Source organism: Crinia signifera, chromosome 2 (assembly GCF_055691185.1).
Source record: "Crinia signifera chromosome 2, ASM5569118v1, whole genome shotgun sequence".
Taxonomy (NCBI): domain Eukaryota; kingdom Metazoa; phylum Chordata; class Amphibia; order Anura; family Myobatrachidae; genus Crinia; species Crinia signifera.
Window position 1 is genome coordinate 74,531,356 of NC_139218.1, and position 26,429 is coordinate 74,557,784.

At 44.3% G+C, this 26,429-nt stretch overlaps 1 protein-coding gene across 1 annotated transcript in view; it reads left to right on the forward strand.

Moving 5' to 3' along the window:
* TRPV1 (transient receptor potential cation channel subfamily V member 1) overlaps positions 1-24,252 on the forward strand; it is a 43,068-nt gene extending 18,816 nt beyond the window's left edge. The window contains exons 10-16 of the mRNA XM_083172417.1: positions 350-420; positions 1,831-1,996; positions 4,173-4,239; positions 6,463-6,773; positions 13,594-13,721; positions 14,894-15,009; positions 20,594-24,252. Coding sequence (XP_083028543.1) covers positions 350-420; positions 1,831-1,996; positions 4,173-4,239; positions 6,463-6,773; positions 13,594-13,721; positions 14,894-15,009; positions 20,594-20,751 — 1,017 coding nt within the window. The 3' untranslated portion in view covers positions 20,752-24,252. The remainder of the gene's footprint in view (positions 1-349; positions 421-1,830; positions 1,997-4,172; positions 4,240-6,462; positions 6,774-13,593; positions 13,722-14,893; positions 15,010-20,593) is intronic.
* Positions 24,253-26,429: the final 2,177 nt, after the last annotated feature.

Here is a 26,429-nt window from a genome sequence, read left to right on the forward strand (position 1 = left end):
CCCTCCCACCTATCCTCATGTATGTATTGTTTGAAAAAATTCCTTCAATTAAAAAACTGATGCATTAAAAAGACAAAAGAAAAGAAAAAAATAGCGTAACATGCATCCCATTCTAGAATGGGGGAATACCTTTACTACAGGAATACTGTACACATTATACATGGCTTGTATGAAGCAGCCATTACGCCTAAATGCAGGTAACATATGCATGGAAAAATATAAATATTGTGTAGCAAATCATGTGTCAAGGATGCTTACAATACTTTATTTAGTATATTCAAATTATAGTATATTGACAATAATGTCAAAGAGTTCAATAAATTAAGAAATATGGATTTTTTTCCTTTAGATCCAGTACTTCATGCAGAGACACCTGTCCCTGAAGGCACTACTGATTGACAGCTACAGCGAAGTGTTATTGTAAGTCCTCATTTGTTGCTATAGTTTAATCATTTGGTGATGGCAAAACTTGAGCAACACCCAATATATACTGTAAGTGACACTTGTAATTGTACTGGATCATCCTCATTGACAAACCTGGGATTCTATATTACATGGCTCAGTGTCAGTGGCGTATGTTCGTCACAGTTGCCCGGAGCCAAGATAAATATTGGTGCCTCCCCAAACCACCTTATATAAATATATGCATGCATGCATGTATGTATTTTATGTTTAAAATAAAGAGAGTGTGATACCTATGGTCCTGCTAGGTGGGAGAGTCAGCCACAAAAGTGATATCGATGGCTTTCAATTAACTGATTCAAACTCGCAGGGGAAGAGAGGTGCCCCCTTGGGAGCAGGAGCCCATTGCCTCCCAGAGTTACGCCTCTGCTCAGTGCTGTGGGGAAAGCAACCAATTAGCAACTAATTGTCACTTATCTAGCACAGTCTTTGAAATTATATTTAGATGCTGATTGGTTGCTTTGGACAAGTCCCTCTCTCTCCAATGCCTGATACATCTCCATTATAGCAGTCTACCAATGTAATAACCATAATAACTTACAAACTGGACAACAGATATTGAGGGCGATTCAGATTGGCTTGCAAAGCTTATTTGGTTTGCTAATGGACAAAATCATGTGCACTGCAGGTGGGGCAGATGTAACATGTGCAGGGAGAGTTAGATTTGGGTGGGGTGTGTACTTTGAACTGATATCTATATTGCAGTGTGAAACTAAAGCAGTCAGTATTTGCCCTGTACAGAAACAAAATAACTCCCCTAAATCTAACTCTCTCTCCACGTTACATCTGCCCCACCTGCAGTGCACATGGGCCTTTATTCAGATCTGATCACAGTACAAATTTGTTTGGAAAATGGACAAAACCATGTGCACTGCAGGTGGGGCAGATGTAACATGTGCAGAGAGAGAGAGAGAGAGAGTTAGATTTGTGTGAGTTATTTTTTTTCTGTGCAGGGTAAATACTTACTGCATTATTTTTACACTGCAATTTAGAATTCAGTTTCAACACACCCCATCCAAATTTAACTGTCTCTGCACATGTTACATCTGCCCCACCTGCAGTGCACATGGTTTTGCAAATTTTCCAAACAAATATGTACTGCGATCAGATCTGAATAAGGGCCATGGTTTTATCCATTAACAAACCAAATGTCCTGTGCGAGCCAACCTAAGTCACCCCTTGTTTTCTCAGTAACTTTTAAATGGCTTAGATCACTTGCTTTACAGCTCAGGTTTTCGTCATATTCTTGTATAATCCAGTACAGATCGGTGAATATTAGAAAAAGCTCTAAATGTTGCTGAGAGGAGATTCTGAAACATGCACCAGCCTCACGTTTCAATGATATGAATGTTTGTATCTTGTTTCCAGTTTTTGCCAGGCGCTATTCCTCCTGATCTCCACTTTCCTGTACTTCATCGGAAGACATGAGTATGTAGGCTGTATGGTCATTTGCTTAGCCATGAGCTGGGTCAATGTGCTGTACTTCACCCGGGGCTTCCAGCAAATGGGCATTTATGCTGTGATGATTGAGAAGGTCAGTAACAATAGTGTATTTATGTTTGTTAACACTGAGATATACAGTATGTTTTCTAAGAGATAATGACAACAGAAGGCCCATACTGCAAATCTATTATTGCAGTGCCTTTACTTAAAAAAAAAAAAAAATTGGGTATGTATGTATGTATGTATGTACTGTATATATATATATGTATGTACTGTATATATGTATGTATGTATGTATGTATGTATGTATGTATAGTAGACAAATGGGGTCTAAGACTAAGCCGTGGAGTGAGATAAAGTACCAGGCATTATGTTCCTAACTGCCATATTATAGGCTATGTTTGAATAATTGAAGTTAGAAGCTGTTTGGCTGATACTAGGGGCCTGATTCAGAGCTGCTCGCTAGGATCCATGTAATTGCAGCCTAACAAACCGGTAAACGCCGCCTGCCCGAATGTCCCCACCACACAAATCCCCTCGCTAGCACGCTAACACATCCCCTCACATACGGCCGCACGGCTGCAAATATCATTTGATGGCTACTCACCGTCAAATTATTTTCCTGTCGTTCGGAATCAAGAGTCAGCCTGGACTGATTTTTCATTTACACGCGAATTCGGGGCAGGTGCTGATATCATGTAACGTCAGCCTCCTGCCCCTAGCAGGCATCGAAAGGCCTGCATCTTCAGGAGACGCCCAGCATTTTTATTGGGACGCCCTCCCCTTATTGAGTGAACACCTTGGCTAATGTGAAACTCACCGAAGGCGTTCGCTCAGGGGTTTTGCCCATGCGCATATTTGCTCATGCTTAAACCCCAAACAGGGCTGAATCGACCCCTTAATCTCCATCCTCTCTCCAAGACTTAGTGCCTAGACCCCAAAGTAGTCAAATACATATCAAACATGTGGCTGTGTCTGTGTTTAAGGGGAGCAGGGGTACAGAGAGGGGGGGATATACCGGGGCCTGCAGCCTAGAAATCTGGGTCCTCGTCCGGCATCTTTGTAGTCTGGGCCATGCAGTGTCTACAGAAATAAAGAGCCAGCCTAAGGGGGGTTCTTGCCTCCAGGTGACAGGGATAGAATTCCATCACTAATTGGTGGCTAGGATGCAAATCATTGCAGGCCTGGGCGATGGAAATTGGAAATTGCCGCCTCCCTCCTCAGTGCCAATAGCTACCAGGTAACTTTTAATTTTATAAATCAAAATCCATTCTTTCCTGCACTTCATTTACCTGCAATGTGAATATTGGATTGTGTTCCATGTAAGCTTACTGATGAGGATCTATTATATTTAACATGATTTTTCATCATAACTTTTTAACCTACTTCCCACTTAATGAACCTATTTCAGACCAGCGATTATCAAACAACTGCGCACAGATTATAGTGCGCATGCACAAGGTATCCTTGGGAAAAAAGCCAGCATTGGCTATGTAACACTGGCCATATGCAGGATGATTGACAGGTGGTCGGGGGAAAATGCATGTGGACCTCGGCAACTAATGGGAGGACCTCTGATGTTACCGCCAGCGGGTATCAGTGGGTGTTGTGTACTGAAGTTTTTATGTTGAAAATAAACACTTTAAAGGAAGAGCAGGCAGTGATCAGTGATTCCTTGACAAGGAAAACACGTGGATAATATAGGTGTGGATTGGTGAATTATCCAACGCTAGACAAACTTTAATCCAACCATCTAAATAGTTGGATAATTTGAATTAAATTCTGGTAATGTATGGAACCAAATGACAATCAGGAATGTTCTCCCAAATGCCAGAAAATACATGAAAATGGTAATTTAAACAAGTTGATTATATCAAACAGAATCAACCAACTTGTTTGAACGTTTTTGTCTGTTTTCCATTGAATGGGATCAAATAGCTGATTGCTTCCATACATTACTAGGTTTTGACCCCTAGTAAATAGTTGGATGGTTGGATGAAAGTTGGTCTGGTGTATAACCAGCTTTACTTAGTGGACTAGGCTGACCAATCTGTAGACAATTGCAATACACAAATGGGTGTGAAATACAGTAGGTCTCTGACTGAGACAAAATGTATAATCCAGCACATTTGGCCTTTTCTTAGTTGATTGAGGTTGCTGTGACATAACTGAAAAGAAAGTGGTCTACATTGATGAGATGAGATGATTAAAAAGGCTAATGAGGTATATAATACATACTGTATGTGATTTTTGTTTTTCTTTTACAGATGATCTTAAGAGATATGCTTCGCTTCATGTTTGTCTACATTCTGTTCATGATTGGATTTGCTGCAGGTACTATATAGCTGACTGAATCAGTAGATAATGATATATCCTTCTAGATCAGGCGTGGGGAACCTCAGGCCCGGGGGCCATATGCGGCCCCCGTAGCCGGTCTGAGTGGCCCCCCACCCGTCTGGCAGCTTTGCCGGGAGTTAAGTACAGGGGAATTCTCGTGAGAGGTCAGTAGTTCTCATGAGATTCCTCTTAATCAACAGCAGCCAGAGACTGTCAGTCCTATTCAGCAGCAGCCGCCAGAGCGTGGGGCGGCTGCAGCAGGACAATTTGTACAAGACCTTTTTACATATGGCCCCCAAAGGATTTCTTCCCCATACAAACGGCCCTTGGCACAAAAAAGGATCCCCACCCCTGTTCTAGATAATATAGACTGCATGCATCAGATTACCTAATATCACTTTTTTATTTAAATGAGAGTATGGCTTTTAAGAATGGAAAGTAGAAATGAAATAATGCTTCAGTGGCAAGAGGTTTGAATGATAAATTAACAATAGTCTGTACATTATCAGAATAACTGACCTAAATCACTGGACATACAGACAGCGGTTGATTTGTATTTATATTTTATGGGCTTAACAAATGTAAATTATTACCAATGAAATTTCTGATAAATACATGATTCTACGTTTCATGAATAGTGGTTGAGTCTACAAAATGGCTGATTTTACTGAGGAACAAAACATCTGATGTACAGTTGTTTTGCACAAGTGGGTCTGGATGAGATTAACTTTTGTGGCGTGAAATTAAAGAGGTGGAGAGGAAACCCTACATTGCAGGTTTTCTCCTGCTGCTCTGGCGTGCTGGGAGTGATTTTGCAGTGTATGGCCACGATCGTCTCTTGAAAATCACGCCACAGAATGCCATGTGAACGGCCATGCACTAGAGTCAAAAGTGTGAAAAAGGGAACTAAGTTTCCCCCTACAGAATTCTCTGGCTCTGGATTCACTGTGCCCTTCACTTCTACTATTCTACTATAGATCTACCCTGCATTCAGATATAATCCTGGTGGTTGGCAGTTGTAATCATGGCGGTTGGGGTGCTGGGTGATGGAATCCCAGCACCAGAATCCTGACTGCTGCCAGAACACCAGTGATGGAACTCCAACATGGTTTACTATGCCGATGGCGGAATTCGGCAGCCAGCATCCGCAACATAAGAATACTGGGTGGGTTGGAGTTAGGCTGGGAAAGGGGGGGGGGGGTTAGGTTTAGGCACTTAGGGTTAGGCTATGTGGAGGAAAGGTTAGGGTTAGGCTGCAAGGAGGGGGGGTAGGTTTAGGCACTTAGAAGGGGATGAGGTATGGGGGTTAGGCACTTGCAGGGAGGGTTAGGGATAGGCTGCTCAGGGAGGGTTATCATTAGGCTGCAAGCAGGGGGGATTATGGTTTGGGGGATATGGGGAGAAGGTTAGGACACTTACGGAGCTCCTGTTGGGATCCTCCATATCGGGATGCCTGTGTTGGTCTTTTGACTGCTAGCATCTGAACCACCGGGATCACATATGTATCCTGTTGGGTTGTATTGTTAGTTATTGCTATACTTTGTGTAGATGTGAAATTGTATTGATAACCCCAGGACAGCATTGTGGATACCTTGAAGCACCATATAAATAAAACACAATAATAATAATCATAATAATCATAATAATAATAATACAGTAAATAAAACCTAGTAGCTGCATTTCCATTTATAGCCAGCAGGCGTCACTGCAGAAATCAAATACTTCCAATAAGTGATTGCTGAACTCTGACTTCTAGCTTATTGTAGAGTAAAGCATAGAGAGGTATTCAATTAATAATTGCCCACAAAAATCTGTGGAAAACGGCTATTCAGACACTGTGAATAGCCTTTTTTTCCTGTGCCGAAAAATCAGCGTAAACTGCAAAGTCAATTTGTTTTTTTCTTCCCCCGAGCAAATTTTTTTTTTTTGGGGGGGGGGGGGGGGGGGGTTCTAGCTGACTTTACCTCGCAGGTCTATCAGTCCGAGTGCGGGAACTCGCACAGGGTATCAATGTTAACTGAATACCACTGGACCCATCAATTAACTGCAGGGTTTATACCTCCATAAAGTACACTTCTGCATTATTATCCAGAGTAGTTATTTAGATGATATTGCTGACAAATGCTATCATCTCATCATCTCATGTTTCCCCACTTTTTACTAACTGTGCACTGTGCATTTTAAAATGTATTTTCTTTTTTTATGCACATTGTCCTGCAGCATTGGTGACCCTTATTGAGGATGGCGACAGTAAGAATGAAAATAGTACGTCCTTTACAAAGCGCTGCTGTAAAGCCGATCCAGCATCCTACAACAATTTGTACTATACCTCCCAAGAGCTCTTCAAGTTTGCCATTGGAATGGGTGACCTGGAGTTCACTGAGAACTACAAGTACAAGACTATATTTATCTTCCTACTCATTACATATGTCATACTCACCTATATCCTCCTGCTTAACATGCTCATAGCTCTCATGGGAGAAACAGTGAGCAAGATCGCTCAGGAGAGTAAAGGCATCTGGAAGCTGCAGGTAGTGTAGTGACATCTAGAACTTGCAAAATAATTCTTATTGTGTTACAATTACTTTTGACTTAATATATTACACAATGCATTACACTGTGGCCCTTGTTCTAGTTGACTCGGACGGGTGCATATTTTTGGACAGGAACCGAGTGTTCTTAGCCCAGCCTACCGTACGGATCGCTCACACCGTCCGAACGCGATAAGATGCCGAGTGAACGGACCGCGAGTGGATGTTTCATGTGAACTCCTCCTCCATCTGTGGAACCTCCCCCATCCTCCGATCGTCGCAGGCAGCACCGAGTGCTCGGACATGTTTCTGTATGAAAGCAGGGATATGGGAGGGCAGCTGACATCCGGCTATGTCAGCTGTCCACCCCCCACACGTGCGTCACGGCCGCATTACCATACGTACGCCCAGCATTTTCATGGGAACGCCCATGAAACGAGGGGCGTACGCATATGGTAATGAGCCCAAACAGCCCTTCATGCCCCTCTCCACCCCCTGCTATCGCCGCCAAACACTGCAGTCGTTTGGTGGCGATAACCGTGGTTTTTTTGAGGAGTATCCCTGAACACACAGGAATTCCCCAGCCTTTGGGAGGGAGGGCTAGTAGTAGTAGTACGTTTATTTATAAGGCGCCACAAAGTGTCCGCAGCGCCGTACATAGCAAACAAAAAAAAAACAAATTACAAGGTAACGTACAGGGTGTGTAGAAAGATACAGTATAAATAGGGGTATAGCTGGTAGAACTAAAATCAGCATCAGTTCAGAAGTAGGTGTCAAAATAGTCAAGGAGACCGAAGATGAAGTAGAGGAAGGGAAGAACAGGACAGGAGCACAGGTGAGGTAATGAGGTAGGGTGAGTACGTGAGGAAGGAGGGCCCTGCTCATAAGAGTTAACATACTAAAAATAGGTGGGTGGACGAACGAAATACAATAGGATAAGTAGGAACGGAGGGGAACGGAGGCAGGATAGGAGGATCAAAAGAGGTTAGGAGGAGGGATAGGCTAGTCGAAAAAAGTGGGTTTTGAGGGAGCGCTTGAAGGAGGTAAGGGAATCAGATAGCCTGATGGGTGGCGGGAGGTTGTTCCAGTGCAGGGGGGCAGCGCGAGAGAAATCTTGGACACGGGAGTGGGAGGAGGTGATTAGGTGAGAGGTCAGTCGGCGGTCAGCGATGGAGCGAAGAGGACGGGAGGGAGTGTGGATAGAGATCAGTGAAGAGAGGTAGGGAGCTGTGAAGGAGGAGAGAGCCTTGTAGGTGGTGGTGAGGAGTTTAAAGAGAACTCGGAAAGGAATTGGGAGCCAGTGAAGAGATAAACAGAGGGGGGAGGCAGAGGTAGAGCGGGGGGAGAGGAAGATGAGCCTAGCAGCAGCGTTAAGAATGGATTGGAGAGGTGCGAGGCGGGTGAGAGGTAGCCCAGAGAGAAGGATGTTGCAGTAGTCAAGGCGGGAGATGACAAGAGAGTGAATGAGAATTTTGGTCGCGTCAGTGGAGAGGAATGGTCTGATGCGTGAGATGTTGCGTAGGTGAAAGCGGCAAGACTGTGAGAGAGCACGAATGTGGGGGGTGAAAGAGAGGGAGGAGTCAATGATGACACCGAGGCAGCGCGTTTGGTCGGTGGACGTGATCTCGGTTTCACCAATGCTGATGGAGATAGTGGGAGAAGAGGGGATGTTCGGGGGATGGAAGATTAGAAGTTCAGTTTTAGCCATGTTTAGTTTCAGGAAGCGTTGGGTCATCCAGGCTGAGATGGCCGTGAGGCATTCGGAGACCTTGGACAGAAGTGATGGGGATAAGTCGGGGGAGGAGAGATAGATTAGGGTATCATCAGCATAAAGGTGGTAATGAAAACCATAGGAGCTGATGAGGGTGCCCAGAGAGGTGGTGTAGAGGGAGAAGAGGAGAGGGCCAAGGACTGACCCTTGGGGAACACCGACTGGCTGGGGGGTAGTAGGAGAGGAGGAGCTCGGAGTGGAGACGGAGAAGGAGCGATCGGAGAGGTATGAGGTGAACCAGGAGAAGACCGTGCCAGTGATGCCAAAGGAGCGGAGTGTGTTGAGCAGGAGAGGGTGGTCAACAGTGTCAAAGGCAGCCGACAGATCAAGCTGGATGAGGATAGAGAAGAGGCCTTTGGATTTAGCCGATAGTAGATCGTTAGTGACTTTGGTCAGGGCAGTTTCAGTGGAATGTAAAGGGCGGAACCCGGATTGGAGGGGGTCTAGAATGGAGTTAGCAGTAAGGTGGCTTAGGAGACGATTATAGGTCAGACGTTCTAGGAGTTTGGAGGCAAAAGGGAGGAGGGAGATGGGCCTGTAGTTGGATGGAGAGTTGGGGTCCAGATTTGTTTTTTTGAGAATTGGGGAGACAAGAGCGTGTTTGAAGGAGGAAGGGAAGATCCCAGAGGATAGGGAAAGATTAAAGAGGTGAGCCAGGTGAGAGCAGACTGATGGACTGAGACGACGGATAATATTGGAGGGGATAGGATCAAGCGGGCAGGTGGAGGGAGAAGCGGATTGAAGGATAGAGTGGACTTCAGCAGCAGTGGTGGGGAAAAATGAGGACAGGGGTTGGAAGGAGGGGAGTGGAGATGTAGGAGGGGAGGAGGGAGAGGGTGAGGTCATGGCAGCAGTGATGGCAGTCCTGAGAGAGGAGATTTTGGTTGAAAAGTAGGTAGCAAAATCAGCGGCTACGATGGAGGACGGAAGAGCTGGAGGAGGGGGGGAGAGCAAGGAGTTGAAGGTGGCGAAGAGCCTGCGGGGATTGGATGATTGGGAAAGGATGAGGGACTTAAAGTAGGATTCCTTGGCCAGAGCAAGGGCAGAGCTGAAGGAGGAAAGAATGAATTTGAAATGGAGATAATCCGCAAGGGAGCGTGATTTCTTCCAGAAGCGCTCAGCAGTGCGAGAGCACTTTTTAAGGAATCGGGTGATAGGTGAGTGCCACGGTTGGGGGTTGGAGCATCGAAGGGGGATAGAGGAGGGAGGGCAGGCAGAGTCCAATGCCGAAGATAGGGTGTCATTATAGAGGGAGGCAGCGAGGTTCGGGCAGGACATGAGGGCGATTGGGGCGAGAAGAGGACACAGCGTGTTTGAGAAGGCAGCAAGATCAAGTGTGTTGACGTTATGCCGTGAGACAATGCGCTTGGGAGGGGGGGTGGGAGAGGGGGAAGCAGTGAGGGAGAAGGAGATGAGGTGATGGTCAGAAAGAGGAAAAGCTGAGATAGTGTAGTCAGTAAGGGAACAAGAGCGAGAGAAGACGAGATCGAGGGAGTGTCCTTGGATGTGGGTGGGAGAGGTAGTCCACTGAGATAGGCCAAGAGAGGAGCAGAGAGAGAGGAGTTTGGAGGTGCCAGGATCAGCGGGGTTATCCAAGGGGATGTTAAAGTCACCAAGAATGACAGATGGCAGGTCAGAGGAGAGGAAGTGTGGAAGCCAGGCGGCGAAGTTGTCAAGAAATTGGGAGATAGGGCCAGGAGGGCGGTAGATTGCAGCGACACGGAGGTGGTAGGGGTAGTATAGACGGATAGAGTGAGACTCAAAGGAGGAGAAAAGGAGAGAGGGTTCAGGGTGAATGACACTGTGGGTGCATGAGGCTGAGAGGAGAAAACCCACACCGCCACCTTGGCGACCGTCAGGCCTGGGAGTGTGAGAGAAAGAGAGGCCACCGTGGGAGAGAGCAGCTGGAGAGACAGAATCAGAGGTGGAGAGCCAGGTCTCGGTGATAGCAAGGAGGTGGAATGCTCTAGAGATGAATAGGTCATGGATGGCAGGGAGTTTGTTGCAGATGGATCTGGCATTCCATAGTGCACAGGAAAGAGGGGGGGTGGGTTGTGTATTTATGTGGATAAGGTTTTTGGGATTGCAGAAGCGAGGGGGGGTCATTGGGAGGGTGGGGGTGCGGGGGCGAGTGGTCAGGATAGGTATGGGATGGGAGGGGGGAGGAGCAGTTGGAGAAAGTGAAGTTGAGAGATTAACAGCCATGAGGAACCGAAGGTGAGAGGGTAGGTTAGTGAAAGCAGACAGAGGGATTTGGGAGGACAGACAGCGTCTGTAGTAAATTTGGTAGAAAACAGAGTGAGAGAGAAGGTAACAGGCAAGGAACTACTGTCAGAGAGGAGACCAGTGGGTAAAATCAGGTTGATTGAGTAATCCAATTAAGTATGAAACAACAACAAGTAAGAGGATGAAGGGAACAGAGAAGGTCAGAAGTGAGGCAAATGTGAGCAGGCGTGAAGAGGGAAACAGAGTGCAATAAATGTGTGGCAAAGATAAGAGAAAATAATAGTGAATGAGTAAAAATGACATACAATGTTGGAAAAATATAGATACAATGAATTAAATGTCAAAATTGAGCAACAGGTTACAATAGGATAGAAAGAAGATGAATCTATTACAATAAAACAGAATATGAAAATTTAGACTGTGTTCAAACTCACCTTTTTCAGTATTCTAACTCACCTGCTTCAGTTTCCAACTCACTTAAGTAATCAAGCTTCACTTTAGTAATGCAAGCTTTCCTCTCAATGAGCGAGCTCCCAAATGAGCTCTGCCCCTCCTTATATAGTATGTCAGGCCCCTGTTACACTCAGCTCCTCCCCCTAATCTTCCTTGACACCTAGATTTAGCTCCTCCTCCTAGTATCTGTTCACACCTAGTAACAATAAACTATACAGATACAGGCACAACCAAAATCACACTCAGATTTCTCCCTCAAAATTACAGTCTCTATATAGAGAGACAGATAAAGAATACAAGACAGACAGAATGCAAGATAACTCACCTGCTTCAGTTTCCAACTCACTTAAGTAATCAAGCTTCACTTTAGTAATGCAAGCTTTCCTCTCAATGAGCGAGCTCCCAAATGAGCTCTGCCCCTCCTTATATAGTATGTCAGGCCCCTGTTACACTCAGCTCCTCCCCCTAATCTTCCTTGACACCTAGATTTAGCTCCTCCTCCTAGTATCTGTTCACACCTAGTAACAATAAACTATACAGATACAGGCACAACCAAAATCACACTCAGATTTCTCCCTCAAAATTACAGTCTCTATATAGAGAGACAGATAAAGAATACAAGACAGACAGAATGCAAGATAACTCACCTGCTTCAGTTTCCAACTCACTTAAGTAATCAAGCTTCACTTTAGTAATGCAAGCTTTCCTCTCAATGAGCGAGCTCCCAAATGAGCTCTGCCCCTCCTTATATAGTATGTCAGGCCCCTGTTACACTCAGCTCCTCCCCCTAATCTTCCTTGACACCTAGATTTAGCTCCTCCTCCTAGTATCTGTTCACACCTAGTAACAATAAACTATACAGATACAGGCACAACCAAAATCACACTCAGATTTCTCCCTCAAAATTACAGTCTCTATATAGAGAGACAGATAAAGAATACAAGACAGACAGAATGCAAGATAACTCACCTGCTTCAGTTTCCAACTCACTTAAGTAATCAAGCTTCACTTTAGTAATGCAAGCTTTCCTCTCAATGAGCGAGCTCCCAAATGAGCTCTGCCCCTCCTTATATAGTATGTCAGGCCCCTGTTACACTCAGCTCCTCCCCCTAATCTTCCTTGACACCTAGATTTAGCTCCTCCTCCTAGTGTCTGTTCACACCTAGTAACAATACACTATACAGATACAGGCACAACCAAAATCACACTCAGATTTCTCCCTCAAAATTACAGTCTCTATATAGAAAGACAGATAAAGAATACAAGACAGACAGAATGCAAGATAACTCACCTGCTTCAGTTTCCAACTCACTTAAGTAATCAAGCTTCACTTTAGTAATGCAAGCTTTCCTCTCAATGAGCGAGCTACTGATGTCATCAGTGACCTCCTTCTCCCCACAGCCATCGCAGCGAAAAGTACTGTAAGTCCTGGCTTACTTGGTGCTGCAAACATGGGCAAAACAATTCAATGGAGAGTGATTCCGAATGGCTTTTCCCTCATGTGCACGGCTGCGATTGCACTCGCAGTGTGGACATGGATTGGATTTCACGTGTGCGGGTTAGCATTAACTCCAAAAACTCGCAGCCCAGCGATCAGGTCTGAATAAGGCCCTAAGGACAAGCAGCCATGACCTGTGCCTCTGCTCCGACCCACTCCCCCAGCTAAGGAGAATATACATTCTCTCTGTTGGGAGGCTTGCACATAACCCACCAGCTCTACCTTACTTAGAACAAAGAGAGTTTGCAGATTGTGGGGGATATTCAATTTCTGCCGATATTTCTGACAAATATTGGCAGTAAAGTTATCGCTACAGTTATCGCTACTGTCCTGCCTTCCTATGGCGGTGAGTCTGTGTTGACAGAAACAGCCATGGATTGTTGAATCTGCACCAGTTTTTTGACAAAGAGTAAGATTTCCGACACTCGACAGTCAGAACATTGAATTCCTGCTGTCGAGTTACAGTCAAGAGAAATGAAAAATGGTCTGGGATTCTGACTGGCAGGACGTTCCGACAGTTCGTAATCCCAGATTGACTACCCCCATATAGATTCCTGCAAACTAGTGTTTACTCTCTATAGTATAAAGACAAAACTTTTGCTTATGATTGCCACTTTCCTCAGCTATTTGTATACAGAGTTCCTCCCTGAATGTCCCTCGGAACTCGTAGTCTAGCGAGCAGCTAGTAACCATATCAGGACCTGCCTGACCCCTACACTGAGATACTGTATTCCATCATTTTACCAATTTTGTTTCTATTTGTTTCTTTGTTAACTCACTTTTTCCATATATACTTTGTGTGAAGACTATGTAAGATGGGGAATTAAACACATAATACATATCCTTTATATATCTTTTTTTATTCCCTGCAGAGAGCAATTACAATTCTGGATATAGAAAAAAGTTTTTTGAATTACTTCACATATAAGCATCGGTCTGGAAAATCTGTCCTGGTAGGACTGACACCCGATGGCAAAGAAGATTACAGGTGTTGTTTCAGGTAACACTTTCTGTGTCATATAAATATAAATCAGCACTAACAGACATAAACTTTATCAGAGTGACAAAAATGTCAAACTGCAAAGCCTAGTATGTCAGTTATCTATCCTACGCCTTTGTGAACAAGTCCACTAATCTGAAGTCTGTAAAGAGCATTTCTCTACCTGATAGATTTGTTGTACGATCTCATAAATTCTGGGTTTACACTTTAACAGAGAAGAGATGCACCACCATCTGTTTTTCATTGGCTAGACCAGTGGTTTCCAACCCTGGTCCTCAAGTACCCCCAACAGTGCATGTTTTCCAGGTCACCAGCAGGTGCACAGATTATTCAGGCACATTTTAAAAGATCCTCAGGTGGAGCTAATTATGTCACTTGTGATTCTATGTGGAGACCTGGAAAACGTGCACTGTTGGGGGTACTTGAGGACCAGGGTTGGGAACAACTGGGCTAGACGAGTGGTCAGGGAACTCAGTCCTCATTACCCCACGCAGTGCATGTTTTGCAGGTCTCCTCACAGAATCACAAGTGAAATAATTAACTCCACCTGCGGACCTTATAAAATTTGTCTTTGAGTAATTAGTACACCTGTGCACCTGCTGGGTTACCAGCAAAACATGCACTGTGTGGGGTAATGAGGACCGAGTTCCCTGACCACTGGGCTAGACATTGGGCCTTTTAAGATGTGGTGGAAGTCGCTGCTTCCTTCTATTGCGAGTGGAGGTCTCCTTCCACAGTAGTGATCCGAGCTGCAACCTAGGATGCAGCCGGCCATTGTAGAGGCCAGGAAATCTTTATCTTACTATAGAGATCCCTGACCTCTTTCCAACCCCTAGAGTTTGTTGCTGCCCCCTAGCTAGACGGCAGCAAACTGTTAATCACTGAGAGTTTGCAGCTGCGCTGCATCATGCTACAGGACTCAATTGCGCAGGCGCAGAACAGGTCTAGTGCATGTGCAGAGTACAGAAAATCAGTACTTTGCAATAATCAGCACAGGACTGACAGGACTTGAATTAGGCCACCATGCTGGACAAATTTAGTTAGGCATAAATACTCTATTTATTTGAGATACAAAGCTGTATTAGTCAGTCAAATAATGTATCTATGTGCACTACAGCATAATAACAGGCGATTACTGTACTTTAAAACATCACAAACCATTTTCCCTGCAGAGTTGATGAGGTGAACTGGACCAAATGGAATACAAACTTAGGGATAATCAATGAAGATCCAGGAAATTCTGGGCTAATGAAAAGTCCTTTAAGTGCTTCATTCCGGATAAGCCGAGGTAAGAAGTGTGATGACTGTGCAGTGATTAATTACCACAACTTGAGCATCGTGATTTTTCCTGAAGGAATGCAGAACAGGAAGTGTATGTCCTACTCTTTGCAAAACACAAAGTTCTTAAAATACTGTACGCCATTGGAACTGTTTGTCCCTAACAAGATCCCTTTATTTAGCATTTATCATTTGCACAGAAGTGGTAAAGCACAGTGTTTCCCAACCTCCATGCTTGAGCACAGATGATTAAATCAAAATAACGGAAGCACTAATTAAGTTACCTGTGCTCAAGCATGGCTATCCTAAAGCACCTGCACTGTTAGTGTACCTTGAGGATTGAGGTGGGAAAACACTGGTCTAGCCCAGTAACGTCATCGTTGCCTACGTGACCCTCTCCTTCAGGGAGAAAATGCTCTGTTCCTGGACTTCCCTGGTAATGTATGATTGCCATCAGCTGTGGGGAGCCAAGATAAGAAAGGTGTTTCACCACAGGTGATGGCAATCATACATTACCAGGGAAGTCCAGGAACAGAGCATTTTCTCCCTGAAGGAGAGGTTTAGGTAGGCAACCATGAGTAACATTGGTTTTAAAACCAAATGTGACCCTACATCTTAACAATTAATTTAAATCAGGGGTGGTTTAAGGCGGTTGTGAGAGTGTATGTGTTTGTGTGTGTGTGTGTGTGTGTGTGGGGGGGGGGGGGGTGATAAATCTCTATTGACCATGTGCTGGTCCCTGGAAACATGGCACCCACCATGCTCCTGGCAACAAAACTCTACTGTGGCAGATCACCCAGAAAATCACTGCTGTAAACAAATAAAAAACAAATAAAAAATAAAAAGTAAACTTGTTATCTTTAAACAGTTTTACTAGTTAAAACAATGCTTGGTTCAATTAAATATTATTTGCAATAGATTGTAACAGAGCAGTTGTTTCAGTACATGTGTCACCACAGTACTTAATATTCAAATACTTAAGGAGGATTCTGCATGCAAAAGCACAAGGAAGCTTTTAATGAATGGTGTTGAATTAGGTCCTATATCCAATGCTAGAAGAAAGAACAACAGAAATAACATAACATCCCCTCGCTTTCGCACATGCAGAAGAGCGGGGTGGGGCCCTCAGCAACATATAATCCAATATCACGGGGCCCACTTACATCTTTGCCACATAGCCACTGCACCCACTGCAACTGTGGTTGTTCCATCAATGTCTCCTAAATTCAATCTCTACAGTACATTCTTCAATAGTAAATGTTTTGTTACTACTGGAATGATGGAAATACTGAATACAGTGTGATCATTAAAGTAGAACCATTACCTACCTTTATAGTCAACTGTCTGAGACTGAGAACTCAGGGCTATAGTTTAGTCCATAAGATGCCTAATCTGTCGCTGTACATGTACATGCTAAGCAATATGTTCAATATGTTTTACAGATTGAGGGCGGGATGTTGTAACATCCGCAGCCCTCTATCGCCGGGCATCGCATTTTTAATAACGGCATATGCTGTAACATATGCTGTTATTAACGCAAGGGACAGCTCTTGCGATAAGAGCTGTCCCTTGCGATGCGGGGCCGGCACTGGACTTCCGGGTCTGTGACTAGGGAGTCCATCTGCGCATGCGCAGAGCGACGTGCCGGCCGCAGGGCATGCTGGGAGGGATCCGCGACGGATCCCTCAAACAGCGCTGCGGTAAGAAGCCCATAGGCTTCTGCAGGGAATCGCCATCTTTTGCTGGCGATTCCCTCCGCAGCGCTGTTACTGCGGAGGCACAATACAACATGCATAAATGCGGTAAAAACCCCGATAACGGGGTTTGACCGCATTTCTGTGATAGAGAATTGCTCTCTTATCGGAAAATGTACACAGGGCCATAGAGAGCTTTGCCACCTCAGGGTGCTTTTGGGGGGTGTGGCCTAATATTGAGAGGCATGGCCACACCACCATAAAAAAAATAGAAAAACAGTATTTACCATGTGCCTCTCTGTCAGGGGCAAATCCAGAGGGGTGTGTGTATGTGGTGGTGGTGGGGGATGTTATGTGTGATCAGTGATATCGCAATAATAGGCAAATATTACAAAATACAGGCAAATTTAAAATCCACAAAACATCAGGTCTTAAGCACTTTAGATGGGAGAATATACTGTACATGGGTTGACACATTTATTTATTTATTCAATAAATAAGATAGAAAAAAAGGTAGGGCAAATATGTTAAGATACAAGGAGAAATCAGAGAATACAAAGCCGACATTGTCCTTTATCTCAAAATATAACAATCAGCATAAGGAAGTAGAAAAGATTGTAAAAAAGCATTGGCATATCCTGGTCAGAGATCCCCTTCTCAAAGAGCATGTTCAAGAAAAAACAAAATTTATTTACCGAAAAGCGGATAATTTAAAAACACGCCTGTTAAAAGTGCAGTCCCGGAGAAGAGATCAGGACATATCATGATGAAGGGTTTTCATAGATGTGGAACTTGCCCTATGTGCAAAATCCATAAAAATACACCTACAAAAGTAGAAAAAGTGGTAGCCACGGCCAATGGGTCAATTTATCCGATCAACGAATTCATGACATGCTTTCCCAAAAACTGTATCTATGTCATTGAATGTAAATGTGGCTTGGAATATATAGGGAAGACCTCAAGAACTTTGCGGGAAAGGTGGGCAGAACATGCCAGAAACATAAAAAAAGGCATGGAGAAACATCACCTCTCCGAACACTTCAAGAACAGACACAACTGCTCTACGGAAGATATTATAAAAGTAATAGGAGTTAAAAAAGTTTGGGGAAACTGGCGTCAGAAGGGCTGCGAGACCATACTCGCCCAAACCGAAATGAAGTATATCTACAACATGAGTACCCTTGCCCCGAGAGGAATTAACGGGGATTTTGAATTGAAGTGGTTCTTATAACTACAAAGATAAAATAACCCCAGTAGAACCTTAAACCCTAATCTTTTAAAATGTCCACGGATGTCACTTGATGTTTTTTTCTGCCCAGATATGCTCTATCATTATATATTTGCTTAGCACTATATACTATCACCACTGATGTATGGATTAATTATACCAGTTAGGTACATCAGAAAATGTTTTGATATGCAGAATTTTATGTCACTGGATGATATGCCGAATTTTATGTCACTGGATGTCTGTTATCTGTTCATATTTATCCGTTCATCACTATATAACATTACCACTGTTAGATGCATTAACCAGGTACATCAGAAAATCAATTTGGGATTTATTATAGTACCCCTTTCTTATATGCCAAAATAAATCTGCGTTCAACAGATAATAACTCCAGTTATGGTGTTGCGTTCCACCTAATAAAGCTCAGGACCTATGTGTGTATTGATATCAATGCGCTCCACAATATGGCCATGTGTTCCACAAACCAGCGCTATAGACGCATCATCTGACGTCTTTTAAAATGGCGGTGCGTTCCAACAGCGCCGCATCAAACGGTGATGCATTCCCTTGCTGGAATGACATCACGGACCGCCTCCTAGCACTTCAGCACTTTATCCCAGGGGGGAACATCAAGTAAAGGTCATTGATACCTAGAAGGATATTTTAAGAGGCTACACGAGCGGACGTAGTTCCGGGAGGTATGCCCATATTAGGACTTCCGGCCGCTGAGGTTTTTATCAAGAAAATCATGTTTTGCAATGTTGTTTTTATATGAATGTAGATGTAAAGTATATGCATGCACTTTATTTATGATCATGTTATTCGTATTATCATTTTGTGATATGTAATGGATAATTAGGGATAATTGAGAACATGCCCACAGGATATGCTCCTTCTGAGAGTGGGTATTTAAACCCCAGCATGTTAAGGAATGACACCACCTTGATAAAGGCCTTCTAAAGGCCCCCATACATTAGGCCGACTTGTCCTTAGGACAAGTCGGACCCAATTCTCCTGTGAGCCGCCCGGCAGCTCCCCGGGAGGCTCACATAAAATTTGGCACTTGATGAGCCAGATTTTACATGTGATAAATCGCATGCGATTTATCACATGTAAAACAAATGGGGAGCTGCAGGGCGGTGAGGAGCAGTGGGGCGGGCAGCGGCAGTAGTGGGGGCGGGCGGCGGCAGTAGTGGGGACGGGCGGCGGCAGTAGTGGGGACGGGCGGCGGCAGTAGTGGGGGCGGGCGGCGGCAGTAGTGGGGGCGGGCGGCAGCTCACAAAAGTTCCCGGCGGGTGATGCATTGCTGACCTGGCCGGCATGCTGTGGTCTCAAATACAGTAGTAGCGCTGCCGCTGCGGGACGCACAGCGGCGGCTATTAGATTTTCAAAATAGCTGTCAAATGACCGGCCGTTCTGTGATTGGCTGAGAGAGCTCTCAGCCAATCACAGAACGGCCGGTCATTTGACAGCTATTTTGAAAATCTAATAGCCGCCGCTGTGCGTCCCGCAGCGGCAGCGCTACTACTGTATTTGAGACCACAGCATGCCGGCCAGGTAAGCATCACCCGCCGGGAACTTATTTGTGAGCTGCCGCCCGCCCCCACTACTGCCGCTGCTCAGCTATCTGTGATCACGGCCGGCCAGGTCAGTGTGTCTGCCCGCCGTGCTCCCCCGACCCCCGGTGTCTGCATGCATATGCCTGACAGGTGGGCAGGCATATGCATAGCATACAGGGAGGTCGGATGATCTTATGTGCTGACCGTCCGACCTCCCTGATCCGGTCCGATGCGCACGGGACCGCGCATCGGATCGGATCATACATCACACACCTGCGATTTTGGGGCGATTTCATCTGGTTATCGGCCCAAAGTGCCGAAATCGGATGAAATCGTCCCAAAATCGTATAGTGTATGGGGGCCTTAAGGTCGAAACGGATTGGTGCGGTGATCCGTTATTTGTTTATCCATTTGAGATACTAGGAGCCTTAACAACTACTTACCTGAGGTAAATTTCCCAGGTATTCCATCTTATCCTCGGTTGGTTGGTTTTCTTTGTTACATCTGGCACCAGTTACCATATGGTATGTTTTTTACTTATTAAATGTAAATAAATATTTTTTTGATTTTAACTCAATACATTTGAGAAGCCGTTTTTTAAAAGAAACCTTGATGCGAGTGGAAAGACGCCTATATATGTAAGCATACAAGTGAGCATCATTTATCTAAATTGCCAATTCCTTGACAGTATTGTACAAGAGTAAAGAAACCTTTATATGTGGGGGTAGCAACTCCTTAATGTAAGCTACATTGTAAGCACCATTCTAAATCAGCACACGTGGTGATCCTATAAAGAAGATATCCATACACGGGTTACAAGAAAGAACTTTAGAAGATCCCACCCTTGTTGATCCCGATTGTTTGGACATACTTCACCATATGTACTTTTAATTTTATGTTTGCATGTTTTTGGGAGAATCTGGAAGGAAGAATAACTGGGACTGTGGAGTTTCAAACAGGAGATCAGCTTATGTGAGATCCATTCATATCCAGTTCAAACCCTCAGTATAGTGCTGACCTACCATATTTGTGTTTTGTATTGATGGGTTGACACATATTTCAGAATAATAATCATACATAATTTAATTCATTTTCTGATTAATATTTTAGCAAAAACATGGAAGACGTTGGTACCACAGATCAGGGAATTCAGCATCAAAGGGAAAAGAGCAAAAGAAACGGGAGATGATGGTGTACAGCTACAACCCATATCAGAGAGTATTTCGGAACAGGAAACCAATGAAGATGAGACAGCAAAAGCAGTGTAACGCCTATAAGCTACTTTAGTTCTGCTGTGTGTTACATTATTCTATACAATAGAAAGGATTCATATGTATTGTTTTTCATTGTAATTCAGTCAGTGCTCAAGAAAAGCCTTGTTGGAGAACTGGCAACGTACCCAGACATTCAGTGTAATGTACGGTTTCAAACTGAATGTAAATATTGGCTGATTTTTACCAAATGTTCTTATGTGGGTAAGATGCTTCTTGTATATGAAGAACTACATATAACTAGGGAGGCCAATCCCGGGATCGGGATCGGTGGGATCCCGGGATTTTGGCCTAAAATCGTCGGAATTTGAATCCCGGGATTGAAGCTTCCAATCCCGGGATTCCGGGATTAGTACCCCGTGTAAAATTCCCTCTTTTTTTTAAAGCCGGGCAGCGCTGAGCACTAGTATATGGCTCAGATGCTGCCCCCCTGTGGTGCCGCTGTTAAGGACAGTGTCGTGATCTGTGCTGACAGACATGGTGGCGCCCAGGCTGTGCAGCGTGACCCCTGACATTACGTCACGCTGTGCAGCCACACGCCTGCTGTACAGCCCGTCCTGCTCCTGCCTGTCACAAGTTTACAACCCATGTAAGTGACTGCAGTGCACTGTAATTTACAGGGGATGGGAGGATTGTCTGTAGTTGGAGGTGGGTTTAGTAGGCATTTATGACATGTGCGGGGTGGGCAGTTTAGGGGGCGGGTTACATTTTTTTATATTTTTTTATTAGAGATGCCAATCCCAGGGATCCCGGGATTGAGCATTTTCAATCCTGATTCCCAGGATTGAAAAAATGACCCGGGATTGGCATCCCTACATATAACACACAAGTGATATCATCATACCCATGACCCATTCCATTAGGTACAAAATGCTCTGCTCCTGGACTTCCCTGTCAGTGGCAGTTGCAGAGGTGGGGCTGCAGCACAGTACAATATTCAAAAAGGGGAGCCACACCTAATGTAGTAACATGAATATGTACATCTCACAAGAGTTAATTTAATGTTTATCATCATAGATATGATAGATACTTTATTTACTGATATTTTTGCATGGAGAGTCAAATGAGAAACAGAAGCAGAGTGCCAAATGAAATACCCTGTGATTTGCAGATACCAAACAGATCCTGTAACATGACAGGATCTGATTGGCTAGTACTGTATCTCTCTTCGATTTATTACTCTTGAAGGTGTAATACATTTGCCCTATAGTGAAAAAGGAACAGAGTGGAATTTACTTAAACTGATGGTATTTCCAGATGTGTCATGCTGGAAAATATTTCTGATTGTCAAAAACAACTATGCATGGACAGTCCTTTGCCCCATCTAGTCCTTTGGAGTCCTCACAATGGGGTACATGTATGAAGCAGTGATAAGGGAGGAGAAGTGATAAAGTGCCTGGTACTTTATTAACGACCAATCAGCTCTTAACTGTCCCTTTTTAAACCCAGCCTGTAACTTAACATTCAGGAGCTGATTGGCCGGTGATCAAGTACCAGGCACTTTATCACTTCTCCTCCCTCCTCCAATCGAATCCCTCCCAGCGCCAGCCACGGCACTGCAGGGCAGCCGGGAGGTATGCTGGGCCCCAGTAAACTTTCAGGGGTGTGGCCTAATTGTGGGAGGCATGGCCTCCTCCCACATTTAGGGCACCCTAAAAAAACTTTTAGGGGGGTGAAAACACACTTTAAATTCGAGGGGGGAGAGTTATTGTCGCCCCCCCTCAGCAGCAGCTGCACATACCTACAGCATGTGCTGTGCTGACAGCAGGCTCAGCATGAGCTCTCACGCTGTCAGTGAGATGCTCATGCTGAGCCTGCTGTCAGCACAGCACATGCTGTACGTGTGTGCTGCTGCCCGGGAGAGACGGAGGGTAAAGGGGGGTAGGTCGGACCAGGGCTCCCGCTGGGCCCCTCCAGCAAACCTGGGCCCGGGTAACTCCAGGCCATAGCATGCCAGGGATTCTTGTCTGCAAGAATGTGTTTGCATAACAATAGTAACGTGTTATGATAAAAACAGGATGGGCATTTGGTTGATTGATGCCCCCGTTCCTGAGGTCTGTGCATGTACCGTGTAGTGCTGTATACAACTACATTGTTTAAATGCAGATCAGATCAGGACATGCCGGCCGGCACTGTAGCAGTTTTTCACCCTGCTAGCCAGATGTGCAGTCAATGAGGGTGCAGCCAATAGAACACTCCAACCTGTATGATGCCATTTTCCACAACACCCACATTACAGCTCTGCTTATGACATTTTAACTGTGTTTACATCTTGTACCTCTTGACATTTTAACAATTGACATTATGAACCTTTTTTACCATATGTAAATGTCAATATTTGGTTGTACTGGAGAATTCTGATTACTGTGTGGCCCAACTGTCTTGTTTTTTCCTTTTAAACTTGCTGGAAATTATTCCATATATTTATTACTTTCTTTTTCAGAACAACATTAATATAAAAAATGTGGAATTGCTATGGGTTCAAATGTAACACCCAAATATGCTAATTTTTTCGTACCCATGCCAGAATGTTGCCAAATGATGCACCTGTGTTGATACTGTAGTTTTTATTTTGTGAAATAACTTGAATATAAGTTGCCTATTTCATGATATTTATAGTACATATCCGAAAATTAAATCCAATATCACTTACAAGGGAAATTGCAGTTTCTAGACATATTTTTCCATGTTGGTGGCTTATTTCCATATTAACAATCTGCTCAAATCTGAAATAAGTTATCCAAGAATGTAAGTCCACTGACAAGAGTAAAATGTATAGTAATACCCCTGTCACGCAGAAAAGGAAATTCCCGGGTGAAGCAGTTCCACCCGGAATTTCATGAAATACACGGGTCTTTTTTCTATGTGAAAGGGTCAGTCTGGATTTTAAACTCCAGGTCTCTGACCCTGCAAATGACCAGGGTCGGAGACCCGGAGTATAAGTTCTGGATCGACTCTTTCACACAGGCAAAAAAACCCAGTGCAATAGAGCAAATCTCCGGGTCTAAATTTTAGACCTGGAGATTTGCTCTCCTGTGAAAAGGTGGTCGGACAGCGAGCGGCTGAATAACCCGGAACTTCAAAAGCTGGTTAATTGCTGGTAATTGCAGATCGACTGCATGGTAGAAAAAAAGGAGGATAGTTGATAATTGAGATAAATTATTAGAAAATATCAATGATGGAGATGGGTCACAAAGATTGAAAAAAGAAAAGGGAATAAAAACGTGAGTTCCTTTCACAATATATTGTGAGCTGTGTAAGTAGATTGATGGTATTATATATAGAGTAATTGACAGAGTCTAAATTGTTATAGTGGTGACAGTACAAGTTTCTTAGTAACCCTAAACATTTAAGTTCTCCAATTCTTTCCATGAATATGATAGAGGTTTATTGTTTGCATGTACTGGCATTTTTTGTACTATGAATTATTATCAAACTTGTGATTCAGATTGTGTGATACATCCATTATAGAGTTTATGTGATTCAATGACTTTTCAATTTGTTGCCCAGACCACACTACCTTATAAATTATGCAAAAAAACACAAATCTACTGTACTTGATCCAGAAACTCTGGACTTTATTTGACCATTCATATAAAGCCAGCTATCCAATTAATCGGTTGTGCTTCAGTATTTTCCACTTCCGGAGTGGATAGGGAGAAAATGAGTTACACATTGGGCGATTTTTGACAATCTGTCTGTACATGTGCGTACTCAAAAAAAGTCTAAAAGTTGTCAGGGGGTGGCAACATGGCCTTGCTAGAATATGGTCCAGACAACGCAAGCATGTCAGAACCATTTGCGGGGCAGGCTGCATTGATGTCACACACACCCACTGCAACCCAAAACATCTCCGCGTGGCGATTGGCTTCACAACCAGGCTGCACAGCCAGGGGGCTACACTTAGCATGTGAGCACTTCACTGTATAGCAAAGTGTTAGCACACTAGCATTGCAATTGCATCATGGGACAGAACCCAGCATTTGGGGCAACATTGCCCTGTGCTGGGCGGCCCCCTGCATGCTAGTGAGCAGTTGTGGTTTTGTGAATCTTCGCAAAAACTGATGCTGAATTAAGTATAACATACAGTAAGGTTCCCTTTTTGAATGTTTATATGCTGCTTGTTTTATCATTGGGCAGTATTCCATGCGGCTTGTCGTTGTTTTTGGCAATCTTCGCCATTTAACCCCCTCGCTGGCCGCTCACCGTATTCAATGTTCCAGGGGAACCCTCGCTGTCAGATGATGACGAGGATTCCCCCAAACAGCGAGGTTCGCGGCTAATGCAGGTAGTCTGTTGCATTTAGCTCAGGGTTGCCGACTTTTAAGAATCTCCTCTCTGGGAGAAACCCGGAGAGGAGACTTTCAGCAGCAGTTCTGGGGGCGGGGCTTGAGCGTGGCATCATTATGCCCCGCCCCCAAGGTGCTAAATAGCCAAATTCACGGATCTCTGTGCCATTTTAGCTCCACCCTCTCATCTGAGACCTCCTGATTGTGGCATTTAAATGCTGACGTCGGGGGAAGACAGCCGCACCCGGGGGGCACAATGGGGTCCCCCTGAATCCGGGAGGGTTGCCCACCTTTCCGGGGGGCTGGGAGGGGGACCCGATTTTCGGGAGACTCCCGGCCATTCCGGGAGGGTAGGCAACCCTGATTTAGCTACGAGACTCACTGTTTTGGTGGCCTCACACACCGCTTCCACATCGCTGTAAAAACCCAGCGAGGTGGAAACGGCATGTGCTGGGGGTCAGTTGAATACTGACCCTGCGAGCTGTGAAACCGAGCAATCAGCACTGCTTACTGTCACAGCTCGCAAAAAGCATTGAATATACACCATTGTCTACACCAGGGGTTCTCAATCTCTGTCCTCAGGACACAGTTCACGATTTCCAGGTTACCCAGCAGGTGCACAGGTGCATTTATTACTCATTGACACATTTTATAAGATCCACAGGTGGATCTAATTATGTAGCTCCGAGTTTGAGAACCTGGGGTCTACACCAATATACTATGCAGAGCTTTATAGAGAATATATTATTATTCATTTGGGCCTTTGCCCCAACATGTAGTACTCTGAAAGAGTACGACAGTACGTGTAAATGCACATGTCTCACCATTTGCTGTTGTAAAAAAACAAATGAATGTGAAGGTTTACAGAACGGACAAGTCTGATAGCTGTAAGTGCGGTATAGTATTTTATATACAGCTGCTCATCACGAGTGTAGGTGTAACAACACACTTGTCCTAAGCATATCCTGGAACCATACAGAGAAGGGTGGAAGAAATTCTTCTTTGTTTACAGACATTTGTAACGGATGATTCATGAACGTTTCAGCTGTCAGGTGCTCGGGAATATGAAGTCCTTTTGGGAAGCATGGGACATGACATCATAATCATGAAGTTACAGTATAGCATTTCCATTTTCCACCCCTTCCATGTTCCATGGCTGCAAATGTCTATATTTCCTGCATAGTCTAAAGACATCACTAATTCATTAAAAAGGATGGCAAATGGAAATTCAGTTGTATGCAAAATACTTTGTATGGTACATACGTTTGTAGTCATAGGATTATTACATATACAAAAGGTGCCCATACACTTATACAGTTTGTCCCTTGTTCACATGATTTTGACCCATCAAGCTGATAAATCGTGTGAAAAATGCTATATGGTATG